The sequence below is a fragment of the Xiphophorus maculatus genome, chromosome 22 (assembly GCF_002775205.1).
Source record: "Xiphophorus maculatus strain JP 163 A chromosome 22, X_maculatus-5.0-male, whole genome shotgun sequence".
NCBI lineage: Eukaryota > Metazoa > Chordata > Actinopteri > Cyprinodontiformes > Poeciliidae > Xiphophorus > Xiphophorus maculatus.
Window position 1 is genome coordinate 13,712,844 of NC_036464.1, and position 26,416 is coordinate 13,739,259.

Below are 26,416 nucleotides of genomic sequence, written 5' to 3' on the forward strand. Positions count from 1 at the left end.
AGGACAAATACTTCGGAGTCAGTGAAATGTTCAGATCAATAAATGGCTTGTCTATTTTTAAAGAGTCTGAATGTCGAGGAGAGCCGGTGCGAGACTTCTACCAGGTGCAGCGAGGCTACGCCATCTGTCAAACAACTCGCATGGTGTCCTGGGTGGAGTGCACCGGAGCTTGTGACACGGGGAGCTGCTGCATCAGCCAGAGGATGAAACGCCGAAAATACACCTTCGAGTGCAGCGACGGAACGTCCTTCACCGAGGAGGTGGAAAAGACCATCAAGTGCGGCTGCGTGGGCTGCATGTAGCACCGTTCACCCACTCTTCCTGCCGCTGCTGCAGAGCAGAAGATTGAAAGCAAGGAAAGAAGGAAGGAAGGAAGGAAACTGCTGAAAGGTGGAGGAAAGAAAGCAAGAATGAAAGAGATTATACAGAATATATATAAAACCTCTATCTATATATTATGGACAACAATGTTTGTAAAATAGGACATTTCCTCTCCTTTGTGAGGATGTGTGACCTACATTAAAACAGAAACAACCTGAGCATCAGTGTAGGTGTGACAACAAAAATAAAACCATAGTATCTGCAACATTGTTCCAAGGGGTCCAGAGATTTTGTAGGTGTTGCATTCAGAGTGAGGCATCCTTCCTACCCAAACTATCCCATAAGAACACCCCATCTATCCGTGAGACCTCCAATGGCTCAGCCACCATCATCCATCTTTAGTCCATGGAGGTAAGAAGGACAAGAGGGTTTATTTTAGCTCTAGAGATAAGAAGAGAGCTGAGTCTTGAGTTGAGGTTGGCTTGGTTACCTGGACAGTGTTGGACACGGGTTGGATTTAGTTGAAGACGCCACCCAGACTGGTGCCGTCATTTCTCCACCAGGATACTGCCCTCCATGCTTATACCTACATGTCAGAGTGAACGTAAGGGGAAAGGGAACCTAGGATTAAAGGGGGCGCAGTGTTGTGGGTTTGAGGCGAGGTGCAGAGAGATGTTTGCCATAAGCTCTCACAATATAGAAATCCCCCGCAAATAAAGACTGCATGAACTGGCAGCCAAACTCATCTCTGTGAAACACACAGTCACACAAGTGTGGTACACAACACAATCCCGACGTGGCTTGGAAGGGCTGGTGTGGCGCATCTGTTCCCCCGGAGGCAGTGCCCCCAGCATGTATCGCCCCAGGGAGGGGATGTTTTGCATAATCCTGCAGGAGGCCGAGTGACCCTGCTCCCATTGATGCCTGTAGTATTAAACCACCACAGACTGTTGCATGTGTGGAGAGTTTGCCAACAAATATGTAAAGATTTTTCCGTATTATTATGAAGATTATTACAAGAAGTTCGGTCATCTTTTGTTGTTTTTATTTTTATTCAATTTTCTTATATATTTCTTTTTGTTATATTTTGTTATAATTTGTCTCATGACGTATTCTAACTTCTTTAGTTGTCCTTGCCCAGTTTCCCACCCCATCCTATATTGTAATGCCTAACAGATTCTAATATATATATATATAAATATATATAAATATATTTGTATTTCATTTGGTATAGTATTTTTCTATGTTTAAGAGTACGTCTGTGTTAGGAAGCATTTAGACTGGTGGAGAGGCATTCAGTTGGTTTCCTAGTTGTTTTATTTGTTGATCTCACCTTCTTCTCCAGCAAAGTAATTATTTGAACGGACATAAAAGGCAGCAGTTGGTCGGCCTTGTTGCATAAAAGGCAGTATTGGTCTCGAAAAATTGTGAAATACTGTATATGTTGTCTTCCATGTGAATATTACATCTAATTCATGAGAATCTGTGCTTGTTTTTATTTATTTTAAGCATAAGTGTTGCTGGCGTTCAAATTTGAAAATAAAGTCCAAAACATGCTCAAAATGCCAGCAGGAAAAAGTGCATGGAGTGTTTGTAATGTCACTCCATAGTGAGCTATGACAAATATCTGAGCCTGTTTTCTCCCCTGAGGCTCAGATATTTCTACTGGTTAGTGTGAGCTTGGAGCTCAGAATGAAATATCCCACTCAAATTTGTTTTGTAAATTAATAACCTGATCACACAGAAAATCTTTCATCTGTTTCACGTTTCTATGTGATGGGCATCATTTTTACCATTTTATTCTGAGAGATGTTTGCCATAGATCAAAGGTGTATTGTGTTTGTTCTTTAGCTAAGATGGGCTCAACCGATCATAAGCTGCTGTCAAGCCTCAAGAAAACGGGATGAAGTTGCCTCTGTGGACACTGATCGCATTAAGGTGGATCATCCTTATATTTCTTTTTTAGGGGCAACTGTGAGAAGCATTACATGCCAACTACTGACAGATAACAAGAAAAGGCCTGGACATATTTAGTGTCTGTCAGTTTCGGACTGGTTATCCTCACAAAAAAAAGGAAAAAAAAAAGATGCCAATTTTCGTGAGCAGTCGTCAAACCTGAATGTATAAATGTGTATAGATAAATATGAGCAATGCTTATTCATAAAGTGGTAACTTTTAGCTGTTATTTAGTTTCCAGTGTAAGATACAGGAAATTGCATTTAGAGAGAGTGGCGGCCCAACAGAATGCTCTGTGTGGGACTGTGTTTCTCCAAATGCCTCATTATGGTGTAAAAGGCTGCAGTACAGTGTCACATCTTACAGGTTCCAGTTCATATTGCTACCCATGCTAACTTTGTTTTTGATGCTGTTAATGTGATGCCAGTGGTGTGCAATAACATTACAAAAAAAATCTGTTGAACCATACTGATGAGCAGTCACCGTAATATTTAGGCCATGTGCCTCATAAAGGTGCATATTTTTAGTTAAATGTGACGTTCTCTTCATGGTTCTTCTCATTCCTTTGCACTGATCTGTACTGGACTGGTGCCGATAGACCTCATCATAGACATCTTAGTGGTGTTTTGCTATATAATAATGTAATTCCATAATTTGGACAAATGAACCGAAACAGATTTTTTTCCGTCCTATGAACTATATACATAAATGTTATTGTGAACAACACACCGTCTCAGTTGTATTAACATGGTGCAAAAGCTAAAGAAATATCCCTGGTCATGTTCTGTCTGTTTGTTTTTCATGTTGCAGGACTGATTGAGGGGGTTCAACTGAAAAACATCATTATACTGAATGTATGTAGTGCCACCGACAAAATGTTTACCAAATCTCCACTCTTTTCATTAATTAAACCTAAAATGTGTGTGCTTTTAAGAATGATTGTCTTTTTTTCGTGTGGCTGATTTTTATTATTTGACAGTTATTTTACTCTTTACTGCCTGAATTTGTTTACAGTAGATTTATTTTTTTTTTTGATGTCAAGCAGATTCTAAAATAAGTGATAGAACAGCTGTGTTGGACCAAAGTCAGGCTCTCTTATTCTCTTCTGTTGAGATGATGCTCATGCGGAAAACTAACAACAAGATCAGGTTTCAAAAGATTAAAATGTGACTCCTTTGGTATATGAAGCATGTTTACATAAACAGTAACAGTAAGGCATTATTCAAAACTTATATACATAAAGTTACATTTTTGTTCTAATGTACATTGAAAAGGTCTTGAAAAGCAGCAAGAAAAAAAACATGAAATTAGGCAATCTTTCAAAAAAATCTATCTAAAAGTGCTTTTTAGAGCGTTGTTTCACTCTCATGTGTTATCCCAGCATCCTTTGCCATGGAGTAGAAATAACCTCGCTTTTCCATCAGATTGCTTGGAGAATCAAATTCCACAATTTTACCAGCATCGAGGACCATCACCCTGTGGAGCAGGAATGTCATATCATTTAATGCTGGCTAAAATATATAAACTTCTAATATGTGACTGGATTGGATGTGAGTCAGGACATTTCAGACTCTCGTGCTGAACTCGGACTCACCTGGAGCTGTCCATGATGCTGTGCAGACGGTGGGCGATGGTGAGCACCGTGCAGTGGGAGAACTCTTTGCGGATTGTATTCTGAATCAGGTCGTCCGTCTCCAGGTCAACGGCTGCAGTGGCCTCATCCAGGATCAGGATTTGAGATTTTCTCAGCAGAGCCCGAGCCAGGCACAGCAGCTGCCTCTGACCAACACTGGAAGAGAGAAGCAGATGTTCAGATCTTATCTGGAGCTCTCAGAAAATGTGTGTGTACAAAGTGTTTTGTATACAGAGCTGTGACAAAGTATTTGCCCCATTAACAATGTGCAACAATATTTCAGTTCATCCAAAAAAATATATATAATAATATCAGACAAAAATGACCAGAACAAATACAAGAAGAAGCTTTAAAATTGGGATTTCATTTATAAAGGAAAACAGCTAACCAAACCAACCTGGCCCAGTGTAAAAACGTAAATGCCCTCTGAACCTAATGACTGCTTGTGCCTCCATTGCTGTAAAACACTCTGGGATCAGTATTTAGCAATCATTATATATTATATAACCATTATTATATCATTATATATTTACAGATAATTGAACATTTCCAACATTTTTCTGAAAGCATTGAGTATAATCTGAGCTAGACATTTACACATTTTGACATCCTATAAGTACATTTTTCTGCAGCTACATCCTATGCAATGTGATTTGAATAGTCAACATTGTTTAAGGTTATGCTGCCCACCTGAGGTTTTCTCCCCCTTCTGCAACCCCATGCTTTAATCCTTCCTTCAGCCCATCTACATAATCCTTCAGATGAGACAGCTCAAGCACTCTCCAGAGCTCCTCATCGCTGAATTTGTCAAATGGATCCAAGTTCATCCTCAGTGTCCCAGAGAACAAGACTGGATCCTGCACTCCAGAAGCATATAGGTTAGTGTACTTAGCAGAAAAGATTACCTTGCTTTTGCATTTGTTTTTGTCTTTGGTGTCTACCTGCGGGATGATTGTGAGCCTGTTTCTTAGATCATGCAGTCCAATTGTAGAAATATCTAAATTATCGATAAGGATACGTCCTTCAGCTGCTTCAATAATGCGAAACAGGCAGTTTGCCAGGCTTGATTTTCCAGCTCCTGTGCGGCCCACTATACCAATCTGAAAGTAATAAAAGAAGAAAAGACATACAATCTAGTAAGTAATGTGTATAAGTGCTATGATGAGTCTTTTTGGTGGATGCAGTTAGTTGGTGTTTCCCAAAAACATCCAAAAATACAGTTAGAAGCTTTTCTACTTTGAAACCAGCTTTAGAGAAATTCCAGCTGCATTGTTGTCTATGTCATGACGCAATTATTTTAAGTGCCAAGTATTTTATAAGGATTGTAATTTTCTCTGCTTTATGTTAGAGCCATAGAAGACGGTTGTTAAAAATATAATTTGTCTTTTTAACTGGTTTCTGTGAACAAATAAAATCAGGGTTTAAAAAAGCGAATGTCTGAGTAATTCTACTGATATAATCTCAGTAGAAGTGTGTGATTAAAACATTGCCTGCAGATTACATTTTTCTTAAGTAATTTGCCCACATATCCAATACGCTATCTACATATTAAAAGACGAAATACCAATTAGGCAGGTGGGAGGAAATCCTTTTAAATGAATTTAAAAATATGCTATAAGTTTCCTTCCCGATAGTTAATCACAGCTCCCGTTGCTTTGTAAGAAGAAACAAAAAAAAAGCTAAATGTAAACAGCTCTGTTGGTTTAGGGCTTATTCATTTCGATTCTTCAACTGAAAAAAAAAAAAAAAATTAATTGAGCAATGTTTCCACAATGAAAGAGACAAACTTTCTCAGTGCCACTGATGTCACAGGAAATCCCTTTCAGGACCAGGTCCAGTTCAGGTCTGTAGCGGACCTTGTAGTCTACAAACTGCAGGCTTCCTACTTCAGGCCACTTCTCTGAAGGCTGATGCTGAGTCACCCAGGGAGCCTGAAGAAAAACAGGTGACGATCTCAATGTCTTGTCCTGAAAAATTGTCTAAGCATTCTTTCTGGTACGATAATGTCAACAGAGTGACAAATAAAAGACATATGTCAATGCAGGAGCCATTATTCTGTTTGATGTAAGACATTATTTGGGCCACTAGGTGTCACTTGTATGTTAGAAAAATATGTAAAAAGCTTGAGCTGTTTTTTGACTGTTTCACTGCATCATGATTGACATGCGTGAGCTAGACTTGAACACAAATGACTTATTGGTAAGAAATAAAGTCTTGAAGTAACCAGATAAAGCCATCTGAATTCATTGGACTTTGCTAAGACAAGATAGATTCATTGGTCAAATGGTATATGCACAACTTCACTCATTGAAAAACCTTGAGTGCAGGCATACACACTACAGATAAAGCCAGCTAAATGAGCTTAAGAAGAAGATTTTTGCACAGAAAAGTCAAAACTTTCAACAAAAAAATGCTAAATATTTTCAACCAACTTGATAGAAATAGATTTCAGCAAACAGAGAACAGATGTGAATCTAATATTGGCAAACTGTAAAAAAAACAACATACCTCATTCTCAAGCTCAGAGTATTCACTCACTCTTTCTACGGCTACAATATTAGTCTCCAGCTGTGAGGTTATGCTAACCACCAAGTTGAGGGTTAGAGTTACCTGAAAACCACAACAAGACACAAAAATTAAATTAAGATGTTTTAGGTTACTTATAATACTGCTATTCTTGTGTAATATATTTTGCTTTCTGACTGAGATCAAGTGACTCACATTGAGTGCATATGATATTGAAAGGCCAACGAGGCCACTGTCAATGGAGTTTCTAGAAATGACAGCAAATACAGCAGCAAAAAACACCACAAGGTTTCCGAGAAACTGCAGGCGGATGGCCAGCCATCTGTTGAGCAAACAAACACTATAAACATAAACACAAATGTATGCAAATATTCCTGTCTGAGCCCCATATAGGGTGAAAGTGGGAATACAATATTTGCTTTACCACGTTTTTAGACTAATTATAGGTTTTGTTATATTAAGAGGTAAAGTGGGTGCAATATTTGTGATATCTCATGTTCAACTTGAAGCCTGCACATAGAAATCTAATCAAGTGATAAAATGGGCAGACTCACATGTATATGGGTATTTTTGGAACAGGTTCCACCGTGAAGAACCCAGAAAAATACTTGAAGTTGACACAAAAACGCAAAGACTGAGTAGAGCCAACACAAAGCACACCAGAAGGGTTGGTCTTGGGTAGGACTAACTCTAAGCTATAGACTTGGAAGTGTCACAGGAGCCAAAAGTGGCAACATTTCTGTAGGCCCCATATGGCAACCTATACAGAAGTTCCATGTTTTTGACTTAAGGGATGAGTGGGAGTCTGTTTTGCTTACTGCTCAAGATAAAAGCCATGAAAGTCCATGGTGTGCCCAAGCAAACGTGTGCTATGCTACTGTACAATCAGATAGACATAAGAATAATAGATTATTTGTGTTTGTAGGTCCCCTTCCATGCTGACCTGTTTGACATGATCCTTAAAAATATAGTTTTCAAGTTTTCATCGATGGTTACTTCATTGTGTTTCATAAATCGTTCCTGATGGTTGTAGGCTCTTATCACAGACAGACCTGACATGGTCTCGCCAAAGTGGGAATATATAGGAGAGCGAGAGACTGACTCCAGGCGACGCAGCTGTCGTGAAGTTGGTATGTAGAATCGCTGGAAGAGAATGGAAGAAAATAATTGTAACAGGTTAACACAGACACTCTTTAGTACTACCACGGGACTTAAGTCACTTCGATGAAACTCAAAGTTTCAAAGTCGTGTTAAAATTCAAGTGATAGAAAATGATAAAACTTGCATATTATAACTAACTTGTACAAAGAAGTAAATTGCAGCCAGAGGAATGATGACAATGATAAAGAGAGGAGTGGAAAGACAAAGGAAAACTATTGTTCCCAGAATGCCCAGCAGATACATGATCCAGGAGCTGAACATTTGTGGAATGACTTCATCTATTGTGAAAATGTCCTGCAAGAAGAGCAAAATAAAGTTGGTATTTTACAGTTTTTAAAGCAGAAAGTTATTAACAAACAACAGTTTAAAACTGTGAAAATTAGAAAGGATTGTATCTATGTATCTATTCTTTTTTTCAAATAACGTTTTTAAATATCTCATACAAGCTAATAAAAAACTGAGACAGGAAGAAATATGGACAACCCCACCTTTGCGAAGCGGTTGAGGACTCTTCCAAGTGGTGTAGTGTCAAAGAAAACCATGGGGACTCGAAGGACATTGTTAAGTAGTTTTGAATGCAGAACACGAGATGCGTTGACTGCAGCATTGGTCAAGAGCAGCGTGCCAAGGAAGACAAACAGACCTAAAATAATAAAGAAAAAAAAACCAACATAAAGTTGTCCATGGACAAATCCTTTTCATTTTGCACAAAAGGATGGTTTCAACTGCTAAAAATAAATACAACAATGATCAATACATTAAAAGGAATCAAAGTATTAAGTCATACTTTGATTTCATACTTAAAAACTTCCATAAGGGACATTCAGACTCCAATGGTGTTGCTTTTGGTAGAGCAGCAGGGTTAAGAAGGGAAAGACAAAATGTTGCTGTTCCTTCTCCAGTTTCAGCCTGAAGCACCTCCCTGAGGGTGAAAGCTGGTGATGCTTAGACAGGACATTGGCTCGTCTCCCAGTGTCTGGAAAACCTCTCCAATAATTTGTTATACACAGGAGTTCATGGTTGGCTCATGGACTGAAAGATGCCAAGATTTTGTTCTTCAAAACAATCGTAAACCCACCGGTACATTTGAGCTTAAATGATGATAAATCAAACTTTTGATCACTGGAAAACAGAAAATGTGACATGATTTTTTTTAATCATAGAAAAACATGAATCTTAATCCGTGGTGTCAGAGCAACAGCCAATTGTACAAATTGCAAGTAAGGAAACCTTGAACATACTAGGGAGTTTTAGCTTTCTGTGGTCCAAAATGAAGTTTAAACATAAAAGGCAGCTAGTAAACCAGTATTAGAGCACAGCACACATTTTACTGTTACTGTAACTTTGCAAAACAATATTTATGTGTTATATGACATAATTTGGAACAAAAAGAATATAAGAACTGTTTAATTACCCTGAGTCATTCCAAGAGCACCAAATACCCCCACCCTGGTGTCTCTCTTCATGGGAGAGTATGTCTGGTTGTAATGTTCCACTGCATCATTGGTCCAGTCACTCAGCCACAGGTTTTGACCAATAAAGGCAACATTCTGGATGATATAAATGAAGAGGGCCCAAAAGGCATATCCCCAGCCCATGGCTTGCACGTACTGGAACCAGACTGAGAATTTAACCTGGACGTCAAACAGAAAACAAACACCAGGGAAAATGCTTTTAAATTGTCTAACTCTAAAGCAAAGTGTTGTGAAAAAGCCTGCTTCTTTTCTTTTTTTTGTTTTTATCAAAGTCTAATGACACTTTAAAGAAGGATTGAACCTTCTGTAAGTGTCTGGGCTGAGATAAGTTAGTTAAATACAACATATTTTTATGTATTGGTTTAATGCATTGACATGCAAGTTTATTAATTTCTGCTCCCTCCTCTTCTCTTTTTCTTTTCTCTCACACACTCCATTTTCAGACAGTAAAAGACACTAAAGACATGTTTTGTTTGCCTAGCTTCTGAATCTAGGCTTAAACACATGGTCTGGTTGTATGACCCATTGTCTTCCTAAGCTTGGTTCTTTCCAGGAAGGCGCGCCCTTCCGAATTCTCTGGTGATGTCATGATTATTTTTTCTTGCTCTTTTTTACTTAAAGAAACTTCAACTCTATTAATAATATCACTAGTAACAAATTATTCCTCATAATTATTGATAGTTACATAAGCTAAGCATTAGCTTATGTAACTATATGGACGTCAGGAGGCTAATGTTTCAGACCTCAAATGCTAATTCCGGAATATGTTCCCTCCAGAAAATCAGATGTGCATTTAAAAATGTCAATAAATCAATAAATTGCAAAATAAGGCATCAGTGTTATTGACTGGATTGGCCGTGAACCAGAGGTTGAATTAGTCAAAGCAGCTGATTAGGAGATGTAGATGAAACTGGGGTTGATCTTTTACAGACATTTGTATTGATTAGCAGACTCAATCTCCAATGTGACTCTCATTCTTGTTGGCGTGTTCCTTCAATCTGGTCAGAGGCATTGCAAGGAGAAGAAGTTTAGACTGTGTAAGTATGAAGCTATGGTAGTTATTTTTTTTAAATATTTATTTTTATTAATTTCCAGGAAATGAGCAGGAAAATGTAACTGCAGGTCACTGATATAGAACAGTGGACAGTATCAGTATATTAGTATACACTGGAAACATGTTCTCTAGGATCTGTAAGGATTTTACTAGAGTGGAACTCAATGAGTCAGTGATTTGAATGTTCTGCTAGTAGCATGTCTTGTAACATGACATCTGAAGAAGGATTTAGGAAATACATCTCAGCCAGATATAGACAATCTGGTAAGAAACATGAACTCATGCTGGTCCTTATAGCATGAGTTCATGTTATAAGGACATGAACTCATGCAAATTTACTAGCCCAGTCTAGTAAATTTGATGAGCTTATGAACTGATACACTGAAGGTCAAAAGTTAACAGTAGAAAGGCCAAACAATGCCTACAAGCCAATGTGATTGGCATCATTAGGAGCTCAGAAAAGGTGCAGCAGATGTTAGAGCAGAAACTGAAAATGACAAACACCCTGGGAAAAAAATCAGACAGAATCAGGCTGATATAAAACGTATACCTGTCCTGTTTCCATAGTCTCCTTCTCAATTAGCCTCTGACCTTTCTTTGTGTTTTCAGGGGATTTTAAATTGCTGTTTTTTCTTAATCTGAAACTACAGACAGCACAGAGAAGAAGAGAGGAGAAATGAAAAAAGAAATCATAAAAAGCACCAGCTGAAATACTATAGAAAAGCTTTGAGCAGAAAATAAGTCTTTGTTTTTCTTTTTTGGAATTATCCTATTTATACCACCATGTAATTCCAGACCAACTCTCCCCACATTATATATATTGTGGGGATCATATTATATATATTATATCACATTTTATATACAGTATTGTGCGTATAAAATATACATAGGCACAATACATAGCTATATATTGTGAAATGCCTATACAAATATTCACCTCCTTTGGATGGTTCAACACCGTATTGCTTTTGTAAATAAAATAATGGTAAATATGACTTGATATGTAGTACAAACAATAAAACAAAGTACTCTTTAATCTCAACATAAAAACTGATTGAAATATTTCAGTGAAAAAAAATCATTTAAATCAACTGATCAAATTCAACAGAAGTTGAGCTAACAAGTGTGAGCAGCATCATCCCACAATGTGAAATGGAGATCACCTGAGCAGTTGATATGTGTGCCTAGTTCATCAATATTCCTGCTACATTTATAACATGAAGGCAAAGGAAGAGTCTGAACAAATCAGATAAAAAGATCACTGAAAATTAGAATTAGGCGATGGATGCAAAGAGATATGAGACAAAAAAAATTGAGCTCTTTTGATAATCATACTACATGATATGTTTTTTAAACACCAAAGACTGAGCTGTTCTGTAGAGAATTCCAGATGTGCCAGCCTGATGAAGAAGACCCATACAGACTCGGTGTGTCGCTGCTGAAATACTGGAGGTGAATATTTTAATAGGGTTATACTTCATTACACTTTATTTATTTATTATATATGTTTTTACTCTCAGAGTTGTTGATTGTGATGAAGTTTAACATGAGATATGGAACCATCACTCCGTTTGATATAAACTAAGCTAAATAAAAATTTACAGTGGGGACAGCCATTCTCAGCTTTTGTACAGTACAGTTAGATCAAACCTGCTTCTGTTTCCTCTCTGGCTCCGTCGGATGCTGTTTTCCCTCCTCAGCATGAGAGAAACAGCGTCTGCCAAAGGAACGTCTGACTGGTTGTCCTCTGAGTCAGAGATGAAGTCGTCTTTATCGTGACATCCATCTAAAAGAATAGTGATAAAGATTAATCTTTCATCTAACATTTCTTATATTGAATGGGAATTCACATGATTACCTTCTGAACTTGTCTGATTACTTTGCTCTGTCCCGTATGTGTCTAAGAATTCTGAGAAAGCTCCTTTGCTGGCACGGAGGCTCTGGTAGGACCCCACCTCAGAAACCCGTCCATTCACCAAAACTACAACTTCATCTACACAAGGGAGGAAACTAACTCCATGAGTCACCAGGACACGAGTCTGCAAAGACACAAAATAGTAAAAAAAAAAAAAAGCTCAGCATTATTAGGTCTTTATGGAAATATAATCAAAGCCATTTAGATTCCAACTTTACTGAAATTCCAGGGAGGGTTTTTCTACCAATCCAACAAGGTCTTGCCCATGCTTTTATCCAACACATTAATTCTGCACATACAAACCTTGTTTTTCAGAAGTCCATTGGGTCCAATAACTTTATCAAATAGATGCTTTCCCACATGAGAGTCAACAGCAGACAGGGGGTCATCTAGTAGAAAAATATCAGCCTGACTGTAAGCTGCTCTGGCCAAGCTGACACGCTGTTTCTGACCTCCTGAGAGATTGATACCCTAAGAACACAAATCTAATGTATGACATTTACCAAAACATTTCATGAAAACAATCCTAACATTGTTTAAATTATAAACTTTGAACACTTAAACCTACCTTTTCTCCAATCTCAGTGAGGTCTCCTGCAGACAGCAGCTTGAGGTCGGGGCCCAAAGCACATGCCTCCAGTACATCTTCAAACCTTTGCTCTTCATAAGGAGAGCCGAACAAGATGTTATCCCGCAGAGTGGCATTTTGGATCCAGGCTTGCTGTGGTATAAATGCAAAAGAGCCCTGGACGAAAATACAAAAGACCCAGTAACCATTCTTTTATTTTAAAAACTATGCCAAACGAAATTTAGAGCTTAAAGTTCTCTATGGCTTTCACAGGTTCACCCCGTCTAATGAGTGTCAACTGTGTGTATTTTCTCAGAATAAATGTGGTTCAGCCTGTTTTAATTATGGACATGGCTGTTCATGAGAAATGTGTATCATACTTTTTTTTTGTATTTATAATAAGTAGAACCACACATTGTTATTTCCTTGGCTATGTGGCCAGGCTTGTCAGACTGGTTTCTGAGCACAGCAGTGACCAAAGAAGTTTTGGCATTACTCTAGTCCACTTAATTTCCACCAGCAGTTTTTAGCATATTTTGGATTGCATCCTTCTTTTGAGTATGTTTTGTCTGCTTGTGACTTTTAGCTATAGACCATGGGTGCCCAAGACCAGTCCTCAAGAGCCACCATCCTGTAACTCAGATGCATGCGTACCTGCTCCAACATGCCTGAGTCAAATGAGTGGCTTGTTACCAGGCCTCTACAAAGCTGAATGACTGCTGGTGAAGGAATTTAGCCACTTGATAGATGTGTTGAACCAGGGATGCATCTAAAAGTTGCAGGACGGTAGCTCTCACAGGCTGGATTTGGGCACTCCTGCAATATATCACAGTATCAGAAAATCTTTCAATTATTAATTTGAGTTGTAATATTCTTAGAAACATCTCAGTCCATTTTTTTCTGATCAACACTGACAGCAGCCTAGATGGTACTAATGGTATCTTTAGGGAAACAAGAGAAATAGTACACTCTTTAGAAATCTGCCAAGTATCATTTTAAACTAGTTTTTTTTTAAATTGCCACTATTTTTACCCTAAGTAATGCGTAAAAACATAAAAAAAACATTTTACTTGAATATTAATGAAGCCTTTGGTTCTGTGCATTTCTCCCAGGAGTGCCGACAAGAGAGAGGACTTCCCTGAGCCCACAGCTCCTACTACAGCTACCAGCCCACCAGGCTTAATGCCTAGCGACACACTGGGAAACAAAGGCAAAAGTAAAGTGAAAAATACAGTAGCTTTAAAAGCCAATTTTGTGGCCACATAATGTAAAATACTTAAGAACAGTTATCAACTCAATACAACAGACATACCTTTTAAGTAGAGGTTCAGAGTCTTTTTCCCATGCGAAAGAACCATCACATATGCTGACAGCAAAGTCTTGGAAAGGAAAACACATTAAAACAAATCACCCAGTCAGATTGCTGACCGTAGGTGAGACCATCCTTTATTTCCATGCATAGTATGATTAAACTAGAGAATTCCTGAAGAATTTTAACTGGGGCCTGCCAAAGTGTGCCCGTTGGTTTGGACCCAGCGTTCCGATGCTAAATATTAGCATCAATGCTAAAGAAAGCTGCAATGTAAACAATAGCATGAGGAGAATCACAAGAATGTTGACTAACATGGACTTGCACCATTTAGTATTTTAAAATGAGTGTATAAGCTAAAATACACTTGCATGAATGCATGAATGCTAGCATGAATTGCATGAATTCATGCTAGCATTCATGCTGTCAGTAGCATGTGGGGCATCACTAGTATGTTGTCTGTAATTCACTTACTCCATTCAGTAAACTAAACATGGCTAATAAGTAAGAAAAATAGTTAGTAGCTCATTTAAGCTAAAAGACTAATGCTAATGAACTGCCTAAGCTTCGCTAAATAGTAGTCAATAGTGTGTGGAAAGTCACAAGCATCTTCAGTAACATGGATTTGCATCATTCAGTATGATAAAGTACGTGTATCAGCTAAAATTAGCCAAAATGCTAATGTTAGCATGAATGCTGTCAGTAGCATGTGGGGCATCACTAGGATATTGTCCATGATTAACTTACTCCATTCAGTATACTAAACATAGCTAATAAGTAAGAAACATAGGTAATAGCTTATTTAAGCTAAAAGGCTAATGCTAATGAACTGCCTTGCTGCGCAAATGTTCAGTAATCTTCATTTCAAAGGGCCAAACTAATCCCATGTGTAACAGTGATTGGGTTAAATCAGTTCTATAATGCTCAAAACACAAGTAGTTCTGAATGGCAGCTCAGTCCTCCTGTTTTAACTTCGTCTTCCACCATAGAACTACAGTGATGCGTATTTGTAGTCCTAAGCAGCTCTTCCTACTGCTGTTCCGTTGCTATGGTAATTAATTGTCTGCCATCAACTGGCAGCTGTGAGTGAGTAATGCAGAGGGGAGACAATTGTCTATTTAGTCTGGCTCGCTCCCACAGAACCAAACACACCACCCCAGACGGCACCTCTTTTGATATCGGCGTCATCATTATCCAGATGGTCAGTATCAGTATCACTGGGAACAACATGCTAAATGTGAGCATTAATTTCAATATGATCCTCTGCATAACTAAAAGCAGAACCCCATGTGCACATCAGAAAAAAATACATGATTATCTTGTTTACCAGAATAACAGATTTAAATGTTTCTACTCTCTGACTGGAGGAAAACCTATTAAGTTACAAAAGACAAAAGAATAAAAACATTTAATTTCCATCCATCCATCCATCCATCCATCTTCTTCCGCTTATCCGGGGTCGAGTCGCGGGGGTAGCAGCTTCAGAAGGGAGGCCCAGACTTCCCTCTCCCCGGCCACTTCTTCCAACTCTTCCGGGGGAATCCCGAGGCGTTCCCAGGCCAGCCGAGAGACATAGTCCCTCCAGCGTGTCCTGGGTCTTCCCCGGGGCCTCCTCCCGGTGGGACGTGCCCGGAACACCTCACCAGGGAGGCGACCAGGAGGCATCCTGAACAGATGCCCGAGCCACCTCAACTGACTCCTCTCGATGTGAAGGAGCAGCGGCTCTACTCTGAGTCCCTCCCGGATGACTGAGCTTTTCACCCTATCTCTAAGGGAGAGCCCAGCCACCCTACGGAGAAAACCCATTTCGGCTGCTTGTACCCACGATCTCGTTCTTTCGGTCATGACCCAAAGCTCATGACCATAGATGAGGATGGGAACGTAGATCGACCGGTAAATCGAGAGCTTCGCTTTTTGGCTCAGCTCTCTCTTCACCACGACGGACCGGTACAGTGCCCGCTTGACGGCAGACGATGTGCCAATCCGCCTGTCAATGTCCCGTTGCCTTCTTCCCCCATTCGTGAACAAGATCCCGAGATACTTGAACTCCTCCACTTGGGGCAGGACACCCCCCCTGACCCGGAGAAGGCACTCTACCCTTTTCCGGCTCAAGACCATGGCCTCGGATTTGGAGGCACTGATCCTCATCCCGGCCGCTTCACACTCGGCTGCGAACCGCTCCAGCGAGAGCTGCAGATCACAACCTGATGAAGCCAGAAGGACCACATCATCTGCAAAAAGCAGAGATGAGATCCTAAGGCCACCAAAACGGATCCCCTCAACACCTTGTGCTAGAAATTCTTGCACCTAGAAATTCTGTCCATAAAAGTAATGAACAGAATCGGTGACAAAGGGCAGCCCTGGCGGAGTCCAACTCTCACCGGAAACGAGCCCGACTTACTGCCGGCAATGCGGACCAGACTCTGACACTGGTCATACAGGGACTGGACAGCCCGTATCAAAGGGCCCGGTACCCCATACTCCCGGAGAACCCCCCACAGGGCTCCCCGAGGGACATGGTCGAACGCCTTCTCCAAGTCCACAAAACACATGTAGACTGGTTGGGCGAACTTCCATGCACCCTCCAGGACCCTGCTGAGGGTGTAGAGCTGGTCCAGTGTTCCAAGACCAGGACAAAAACCACACTTCTCTTCCTGAATCCGAGGTTCGACTATCCGATGGACCCTCGTCTCCAGGACCCCTGAATAGACCTTGCTAGGGAGGCTTAAGAGTGTGACCCCTCTATAATTAGAGCACACCCTCCGGTCCCCCTTTTTGAACAGGGGGACCACCATCCCAGTCTGCCAATCCAAGGGAACTGCCCCCGATGTCCATGCGATATTGCAGAGTCGCGTCAGCCAACACAACCCTACAACATCCAGAGCCTTAAGGAACTCCGGGTGGATCTCATCCACCCCCGGGGCCTTGCCACCGAGGAGCTTTTTAACCACCTCTGCGACCTCATCCCCAGAGATTGGAGAGGCCAACCCAGAGTCACCAGGCTCAGCTTCCTCAATGGAAGGCATGTTGGTAGGATTGAGGAGGTCTTCAAAGTACTCTGCCCACCGGCCCACAACGTCCCGAGTAGAGGTCAGCTGTTATGTTCCGGGGTTCTCTGGTTCTCTTGGTGGGGTTTTTTCCTGTGCACCTTTTCCACCTCTTACCACCAGATGGCGACAGGTTCCGGTTGGAGTGCGGTGGTGTCATCATCATCCACAGCTGTCATCGATTACCCTCATCAGCGGAGTATACTTTAGGAGTTGACCGCCAGTCCAGCGTCGCCTGAGTGTTTGCCAGTCACGGTACCTCTGAGCCCCCTTGAGCCCTGTCTCTGTGTTCCTCATTACCTTGAGCCTTCCAGTGATCCTCTTTGTGTTTCTCTGTTGCCTTCAGGTGATCCCTTTGACACTCTGGACCCGCTGACTAGATCCTGGAAGTTTTCCTGGTTTCAGAACCTCCCTCGTGACGCCGTGGAAAGTATCCACTGGTTGCCCGAGTTCCTAGACTCACCTCTCCGTTGTTTTGCAAGTATCTCCTGGATCCCACGGCTGGCGGTCGAACCACTCCTCTGTGTCTCCGTTGCACCCGAGCCTACCTGTCCGTTCTCCGCCGCACTCCTCCATTTTTCCTGGACCCACTAAGAGACCGATACCCTGGACATACAGTTACCCTCCAAGATTCCGATCCAACCACCACAAGTAAGAACAACCTGTGTTTCATCTGAGATTTCCATGTTCCCATGACCCCTGAACTCACCAGTCTGCTCTTTCCCCTCACAGTGAACCACTGCAGCCCTTTACCGTTGATTCCCTGGACCAGACCACCTTGACACTTTTTGATAATTGTGTAATCTTAATAAATCACTTAAACTGATTCCAACTCTCCTGTCTTGTGTTCTGCATGTGGGCTAGAAAACTTAAACCCATCATGACATCAGCAGCACACCATCCCCACTATAAACAGTGTTGGTCCCATACTGCTTCCCCCCCTGAGGCGAAAGATGGTGGACCAGAATTGCCTCGAAGCCGTATGGAAGTCTTTCTCCATGGCCTCTCCAAACTCCTCCCACGCCCGAGTTTTTGCCTCAGCAACCACCCGAGCCGCATGTCGCTTCGCCCGCCGGTAGCTGCTTCCGGAGTCCCACAGGCCAAAAGGCCCAATAGGACTCCTTCTTCAGCCTGACGGCATCCCTCACCAAAGGTGTCCACCAACGGGTTCGAGGGTTGCCGCCGCAACAGGCACCGACAACCTTGCGGCCACCGCTCCGATCAGCCGCCTCGATAATGGAGGCACGGAACACTGTCCACTCAGACTCCACCTTGCCGCCACCTCCGGGCTTCCTAATGCCCCCTCCAAACTCCCGAGTGCCCCTAGTGACCCTTTAACGCCCCCTAATGTTCCTTCTGAGTCCCGTAGTGTTTTTTCCGAATTCCCTAGCGTACCCTCTGAGCTTCCCAGTGTTTCCTTGTCATTGCCTAGTGTTTCCTCGTCGTTTCCTAGTCCCTCAGAGTTTCTTAGTGCTCCCTCCGAGTTTCCTGCCCCTAGTGTTCCCTCGTCATCCTCTAGTGTTCCCTCGTTGTCCCCTAGTGGTCCTAGTGTTTCCTCGTCGCCCTCTAGTGTTTCCTTGTCATCCTCTGGTGTTTCCATAGTTCTCTCGTTGCTCCCTAATGATTTCTCCAAGTCACCTCTCCCTAGTGGTCTCAGTGTTCCCTCTGAGTCTCCCCCTAGTGTTCCCAGTGCCTCCCCAGAATTTCTTAGTGCCTCCAGTTGTCCCTTGTCATCCCCTAGTGTTTCCTCTGAGTTTCTTAGTGTTTCCTCCTCTGGGTTCCCCAGTGCCTCTTCCGAGTTTCCTAGTGTTCCCAGTGTTTCCTCGTCACCCTCTAGAGTTTCCTTGTCGCCCTCTAGTGTTTCCTTGTTGCCCTCTAGTGTTTCCTTGTCGCCCCCTAGTTACCCTTTGTCGCCCCCTAGTTTACCCTGTCGCTACCTGTGATGAGCCCTGATTTCCGCTCAGCAGTGCTGCCAGGGATTTAGGACTATTTTCTGTTGGATCATCTGTACCAGTTACTTATCATTAAATCATCATTCACTTCTACCTGGTCTTCCCCGTCTGCCTTCACCCCCTTCCACAATGCAGATCATGATAACATGATAACATGGTAACTCGGCATCCCACTAAAAGTGATAGCTCCCCTCCCGGGATCAAGCCGCACATTTTGATACCACTTTTGTGGCGGTGCACGCAGCGGTACGAGCCGCATTAACGGTGACGGAAAAAGAACTAAAGAATAATAGGTTCCTGCCATTGCTTTGCATGGCAGGTCCTAAAAATAACTAGGTGTGGTCTGCATGGTGAAAAGTGACCAGCCCCCAAGCTCCAAAGACTGCTTCCAGATTATTTATTTTTATTGGGGCCTGCGATAGCAATGCCTACTAAATGGAGTAAATCAATGTTGTTCAACGCACTACAGTAGTGATAACACATATGCTCTTCAAAACATTTTAACTTACACACTGATGTTTGCATAATGAATGAAGTAAGTCACTTGTTAGGAATAGTCCCATGCTACAGACATCATTTAAGCTTACGTTAGCATTTTAGCTAATTTTAGCCTACCCACTGCTGTTTGCATCCTACATGACGTATGTTAGAGATCAACATGCTACTGACAACATTTTAGCTAATTTTGGCTTTTATAATAAGGTTTGCATATTGAAAGGAGTAAGCTATTGTTAATCAATAGGGATTTTCCACATTTTAATAGTAGGAATTAAAGGGTTCTGCATGGTGGAGCTGAACTTGCAAAATCAGTTCTCATTGTTGCAGATGTGTGATGAAAACTGCATTGTTTTGTTCTCAGCCTCATGCCTTCCATTCCTCAAGTCCCCTGATAAGCTTTTTGCCCTGCTATCCATGCAAATCTTTTATGTGATTGGTCTGACTTTCATGGGAGTGCTCATTCAGAAAACAGTGCTACTCAACTTCCATAAGCCATTTTTCTGACTGTCAGAACACCAGTTTTTCCATCAAAGAGCAGATTTTGAGGAGCAAATTTTATGTAGAAGCTAAACCTAACATACTGACTCAACACTCAGAAGCCAAACGAGTCTACCTTGATAAAGCGGCTAAATAGATTTCCTATAGATACTGAACAGCGTAAGATTTAGCATGTTTAGGAATCTCAGTTTCCACTGGATGGAGAGATGGTTAATTGTCAACCGCTCAGAAAAGAGAATGAGTTTGGAGGGGTATAGTACTTTGCATAACAAAACAAATAAATGGTTAACTTACTAAAACTAGGGTCATGACACACAATGTCGCTCTCAAGATCATCTCCTCCCAGAAACTTCTCCAGTCTCTTCTTAGACACCGTTGTCTGACGTGTGAAATCAACAGGTAATTATAGTTTTTATTACAGATCTGACTTGTGTCCATGCTGCAATTAAAACAGTATTTACCTGCACAATGGAAGCTATGAGCATAGGAAGCATGCTTAGTGGTTGTCGTAGAATGTTGAATAGAGAGATTGAAGTGAAGGCTTTCTCAGCAGTTAATATGTTGTCTGAGCTCACAGCAACAAACACAGCAAATGTGGCCAAAGAGACCTGCCAAAACCCACAGGCCATGTTAGCATCACGGACCTTTATGGGCTTTTACTAACTTAGCAAACCTTTAAAATGACTCACTAGAGTGGGGGCACAGTTGGAGATAAAGGTGGAGAAAGATGTGAGATAGGCAAACTTCCTCATCACCTTCAGTTCTTCTCCTCTAATATCTTCAACTTGAGTCTGGAGGGAAGGCTCCCACGCAAACAGTTTCAGAGTCTGGTAAGAAATGAAGGATGAAGTCAGAAACATGGTTGCTGAAGTGGACACACTTACATTATACCGAAATATCTAAATATGTCAGAAAGAATTTAAGTATCTGATCATTATCAGAAGAGGGGATTACCTTGATTCCGTTCAGTATTTCATTCATTATTTTTAATCTCTTGTCTTTAGACTTCATGTTTTCTCTCTGAAAACAGATATAATGCATTTCATTATTAATTGAGTGTAGCAAATATCAAAAATAGAGAAACTCTAATACCTTAAATAAAGCTGCAATCAAAATAAGTTGTTGGGAGATTATCAACACCTGTCAAAGCGCTTACAGAATAAATACCTAAGAATCAGACCTGAGAAAGATTATTAACAAGGTGGACACCTGCAGATAGCTACAGGGCAAGTATCAAAAGATCAAAAGAAAGTCCAGCCTTTCCAGACTGGCATAAATCAATTAGATTGCAACTTCCCTGTTCTTAAATTTTCAAAGATTGGAGCAAGATTTGATGCTTTTTAGACATGCTTCGTTTTTAGTTACTGATTCTTTTTGTGCTAAAGAGAAGGAATCCACCATCTTGTTTTTAAATTTTGAAAGCAATTGTGCCTATATATAAAAAAAATTCTATCTCAAAACACAATTTTAACAAAAAGAAATATGCAACTGTTATCACACAAGCCACATTTGTAATTCCAAAAAAATTCAGTGACCTGAATTTTTTTGGCCTGGTTGGCTAACAGTCCGTTGACCGGCACCATTAGCAGCATTACTGCAACCCCTGCTAATGTTGAAGGTCCCAAGTCCATCCACAAGAAAACGATGGACACCATGATCTGCAGAGGGCAGGACCACAGCAGGTGGATGAAGTTGGTCACGTCGTTGAAGCGCTGAGCGTCTGCTGACATGAGATTCACAGTTTCTCCGACTGTTGACTCTTTGCGGTTGTCATTAGACATCACCAACGCCTTTGAAAGAAGAAAAATGACAAAAAGAGGTTAAACAAAATAACAATGTTCAAAGCTAAATAAGATAAAAGACTAAGCTATTAGTTAAAGCTGCAGTTGGAAGTCATATATCTGTCTGTAGACAAAAGGGCTGAATTTAAAGCCAATAGTTTCATAGTTACAAAATACAGTAAATTGCATCAATGAAGTAAATGAATAATGTTGTCTATGTTTTGGGAGTCTTTTAAATAAATGACAAAATTATTTACTAAATCAAAGGTTGGAGTTTTAGCTTAATTAAATTGCATGAAGGGGTTGTTGTGATGTCTTCTCTGCTGTTACCTTCTTGTACACAGCAGCCATGAGGGCAGTTCGAACCTTCATCCCCAGAACAAAGCATCGCCGCAAATACTGCTGCATGACCAATGATTGTAGAAGAGCCACCACCAGCAGCAGTACAGCATACAAATACCCTTCCCAGGCATAGCTGGATTTGTCCTGAGTGAAGGAGATCATCAACCTGAGTAAGAGAATAAAACATTAACCATCAAATATGACGATCATGTGACACTCATAATCCTCTTCCAAAGTAACCCTATGCTGGAGTGTTTTCCTCGCTTACAAATTTGTTTCTGTTTACTCTCTTCTCAAGCTGTCCTGGTGTTATCAGTGGATGTCTCAACTAATCAATGAGGAGTAAACAGTTAAACTATGCAGGTTTAGACATTCACAAGGTCAGACTGGATCAAATTTTAAGTCAAATTTCTCTGAGCGTATTGAAATTGAAAACCTGTTTGTATGGGGATTTAAATAGATTAAGTGGAAGTGGGAAAAATAAAACAATGTTGGTAAGTCAAACTAGATGCTACTGATTTTTTTTTTTTAACTTTTGTTAGCAGAGCAGTTTAGCTACCTACATAAAAACCAATAAACTGTCGTTTATTCCTGCAAATCGAACTTACTTTAGGAGTTGAGGACTGACAAAAGCCAGAAGATCCTGCAGAAGTTTGAAGAAGGCAGATTCAATCAGGAGCCATTTAAATGTCTTGTAGATGGTGGTAACCAGCCATGAATTTGGATAATTTGTGACCTCCTTCTTCTTATTTTCATCATCTTTCTTTCCTTTTTCCTCCTGATGTAAAATATGTAAGCACATTCTTTAGAAACACAACAGTATATGGGGACCACCTGGAACAGAATCGGTGTTGTCGTCGAAAATACAATTATTATTGGGGATTAAAAACCTGGACAGGTTGTTTGGTGTATTTAAAGGTTCTCACCATCATCAATACATCCTGACTCACACCTTTCCCCAGACCGTTGCTTTGAGAAGGTGCTTCCATAGATTTGCTTCGATTTTTGATCAGTTTATCCTTCAACTCTTCTTGAAATCGGATCCGAGCTTTACCCAACTCAAACTGCATGTGATGATTGAAACGCTGACTGATGTAGGAGGTGCTGTCCACCTCATTCAGCTCCCACATGTCCTCCTGAACCAGAGGCTTTTTGTAGCCTTTCATCACCATGCTGGAAAAGTATCTAGAAACCTTAGATTATGCTACAAAAAGAAGGTTTGCTAGAGGTTTTTGGTTGTGGTTGTGAATTTACCCATTGAACCAGTTAAAAGTGATTCTGCTCAAGAATGTTGCACCAGCCCCTGGATTCTGTAACACAAACAACAAAGATGTAAATTGATGCTAAGGACATTAGATGAGGTTTGTTTTGTGGTTTTGCAGTGTGACTTTAACTATTTCAAAGTAAAATCAAACAGAACAAAATTCACCTTTTTCACAAGCTCATTTGTCTCTGGAGACATATCAGCCAAAGCGGAGAGAATGAGTGCTATCACCGCCAGACCAAAGGAAATGTAGAAAAGAGAGAAACGAGGAACATCTCTGACCTTTTCCTGGGTGTAAAGATGTTACAGGGTAAGAGAGATGTTGTATTTAGTATTTCATTAAATATAAACCAATAGCTGCTGTGTGGTTGCTCATACCAGCCTAAGAGCTTCCCGTAGGAGGGTCTGGAAAGGGAAAATGTCACAGAGGACAAGGAGAAGCCAGAAAAGAAAAAGAGAAGCAGAGTCTACTGCTTTTTCTTTTCGTCTCACTCCTTCTTGACACAACAGCAGGAGAATCTGAAAACAACATATATCAAATCACAAAGTAGACTGTAAAGATTGCTTTAATCTTAAATATTGGAGCAAATATCTGAACCTAAAACCTAAACTTTACCCATGTGACAGCGAAGAGGACTGGGTTTGTGTAGTATACAGCAGAATTTTTCTCTGCTGAGCTGTTTGGACCAAAATCTTCTACTAATGTGACAATCAGGCCTCCAATGGCCGTCAGAAACAACAGAAACACAACAAGCTGAGGAGGGAAGAGAAAGATCAGACTGATTATTAAAATGCTTCCATCTCAGCATCACATATTGAAAGAATGAGAGTGTTTTAATTGTACAATACCTGTTTGCAGAGGTAGAGCTTAGTCCGACGTTTTGTATTTACTTGTGATCTTTTACATAAAGACATGAGGTTCCATGGAGCGCTTAGCCAGAGGAACCCCAGAGGGATCCAGACCAGAACTGTCTGTTCCAGACATACTGGGAGGTCAGGGTCCTCTCTCTCCAAATAGGACTCATTCTGAGGTACAAACACAAATATGTACACACATGCATGTATCAGAACATTTTGATGTTCACCTAAAGAGAAAAATGACAGCCATTTAGACCATTAAAAAAAAAAGTTGAAATTTTTATACACCTTCAACTTGTATTATTTATGTTGAGTGACAAATTACTTCACAAGATAAACATTAGAGGTTGCAGACCAGATATGTTTATGCATCAAAGCTAATCACTAGACTCATCTTGAGACAGGAAAAGCTTAACTACACTTTTAAAGAACATCAACAGTTAAACCCACCCAAAAGACTGACCCGCAGTACTCCTCCAGAAACGCAGCACACATTATCTGCTGTGTCGGCTTCACTCACGGGCGATGATTTGACGTCCAGACGCCTTGTGCCCTCTGCTCCACTGCAGACACGACTATTCCTCTCTGTCCACCCATGGTACAAAGACAATTACAGGATGTGGCTGTTGGGGACTTTGATCCTGGATCCTTGAAGCATAAACAAAGTCTCTGTAATTCCCTATGAAGAGGATATATACGTAGGTTCAAATATTACTCTGAAAAACCGTAAAAACAAAAATTTGTGCTTAGAAAAAGTGGTGCAGGACACCTCTTTCTGATTCTGTTTTCATTTCCTAGTCTTTCCGAGTCTAGAATGACACATATTTTTCAAAAGTCAAATGTCATTAAGTTCTCGACTGACGAGATGTTTTTAAAGCCACCAATAAAATATCTGCAGCTCACAAAAAAATCGGTGAAAGCCAGGGGGTGGGATCGTTTGCATGAGCCTCCTATATTATCTATTATTTTGTTTTAACTTGAGCTAGGCTAGGGCTGGACTTTGATCCTCAGTGTACACTGACTGAGCATTTCTATTCTAGCAAAAGTGAGACAAATGAAATTAAACTTTTATTATTTGGGAGGAGAAGGCTAAAGAAGATTTTGTAATATGCAATGCAGAGTTCAAAGCACACTAAAAGACAGTGCGAAACTGTTGTTAGTTTAAGTTTACTCACTTTGTGTTACCAAAGGAAACTATATTATATGAATTATTACAACTTTTGTAAAACTTGGCTGCAATAGCTTTCAGGCATGCCTAGAATAAAAAACTAAAACCATAACATATTGTAGGTCTTTATATATTGGCAATGCGATGACATCATAATGATCAGGCATTTCACTAAATGAGCTACGAGGTTTATTAACACCTCCACAAAATAAATGCAAGTTAATGAATTGCACAAAAGTAGAAAAACTTTTTGCACAGTGTGTTTATTTAATTTGACTAGTCTTAATATCAAAATAGCATATTACTTACTGTAAATTGATTCCTGGCACAATAAACCTATCAAACCCAAGTTCTCATCCTCACTCTGAGAAAAGTTTAGCAATAACAGAATGAGAGTATCACCAAGCAAATAGACAAAAACAGGTATGCTTGAAGGAGTAACCTTTGAGACTTTCAAACAGGAGCACTAAACCAAATCTCAACCATGGCGGTGGTAGTGTCATGCTGAGTGCATGTCGTTGCACTGCACAAATGGATGGAATAATGAAGATAGAGAGTTACCTCAAAATTCTTTCTCCTTATCTCCAGAAATACCACAAGCTTTTCCAAACTTGAGGATATAAGGGTGTCCCAACAGGACAACAATCCCAAAATACAGTACATCAAAACTGGTTTTGAAATGCATAAAGGAGGTAAATAGCTAGCTTCTGAAATGGTCTCAACCACATTGTGGACTACAACATAAATGTGAGGTCGGTGCCATGAACAAGTGATATACTGTACCCGGTCAAACCACCAGTCGGTTGAGACAGATAGCAACTCACGTTGAGTCACCATCTGCTGGATGCTTCTTCCTGTTAAAAGTGAGTTGTTCATTTTGTCACCTGCTCTGTATGAGATATTGCTGCAAGGTTAGTGACTTTACGCAACTGCTGAATTTTCTTAAACCTTTTTAGTAATTGGAATAAAGAACTGAACCCTACTATGTTGTATTATAACTAACTATGGTTGAGATATAATGTATTTAATAGCCCTAATGTCCAATAAATTAGGAAATGCTCTGGTAAGACCATTTATTAAACATGCTTTC

The 26,416-nt window shown here is 40.6% G+C and overlaps 2 protein-coding genes across 8 annotated transcripts in view; one reads left to right on the forward strand and one right to left on the reverse strand.

Moving 5' to 3' along the window:
* The window catches only part of slit1 (slit guidance ligand 1), a 95,551-nt gene extending 92,341 nt beyond the window's left edge, over positions 1–3,210 (forward strand). For all 4 annotated transcript variants that reach the window (XM_023327595.1, XM_023327597.1, XM_023327596.1 and 1 more), the window contains one exon: positions 64–3,210. In XM_023327595.1, coding sequence (XP_023183363.1) covers positions 64–302 — 239 coding nt within the window. In that variant the 3' untranslated portion in view covers positions 303–3,210. The remainder of the gene's footprint in view (positions 1–63) is intronic.
* Positions 2,688–25,039, reverse strand: LOC102219485 (canalicular multispecific organic anion transporter 1-like). 4 transcript variants are annotated; one of them, XM_023327594.1, is made up of 33 exons: positions 24,928–25,039; positions 24,679–24,837; positions 24,150–24,326; positions 23,917–24,054; positions 23,679–23,819; positions 23,466–23,588; positions 23,291–23,346; positions 22,963–23,209; positions 22,645–22,814; positions 22,025–22,202; positions 21,449–21,703; positions 20,868–20,933; positions 20,603–20,740; positions 20,375–20,521; positions 20,208–20,292; positions 13,922–13,988; positions 13,680–13,806; positions 12,610–12,786; positions 12,345–12,512; positions 11,985–12,165; positions 11,777–11,912; positions 10,677–10,770; positions 9,012–9,231; positions 8,086–8,240; positions 7,736–7,891; positions 7,380–7,579; positions 6,632–6,758; positions 6,419–6,520; positions 5,698–5,841; positions 4,852–5,010; positions 4,601–4,767; positions 3,872–4,066; positions 2,688–3,753 (listed from the first exon to the last, which is right to left on the reverse strand). In XM_023327594.1, exons 3-33 carry the CDS (start codon positions 24,213–24,215, stop codon positions 3,624–3,626), a joined length of 4,515 nt encoding a protein of 1,504 aa, XP_023183362.1. In that variant the 5' UTR covers positions 24,216–24,326; positions 24,679–24,837; positions 24,928–25,039; the 3' UTR covers positions 2,688–3,623. The 4 variants fall into 4 exon arrangements, with proteins under 4 accessions (XP_023183362.1, XP_023183361.1, XP_023183359.1 ...); XM_023327593.1 differs by having other exon boundaries at positions 24,622–24,837; XM_023327591.1 differs by having other exon boundaries at positions 24,609–24,837.
* Between the last annotated feature and the right edge of the window lie 1,377 nt (positions 25,040–26,416).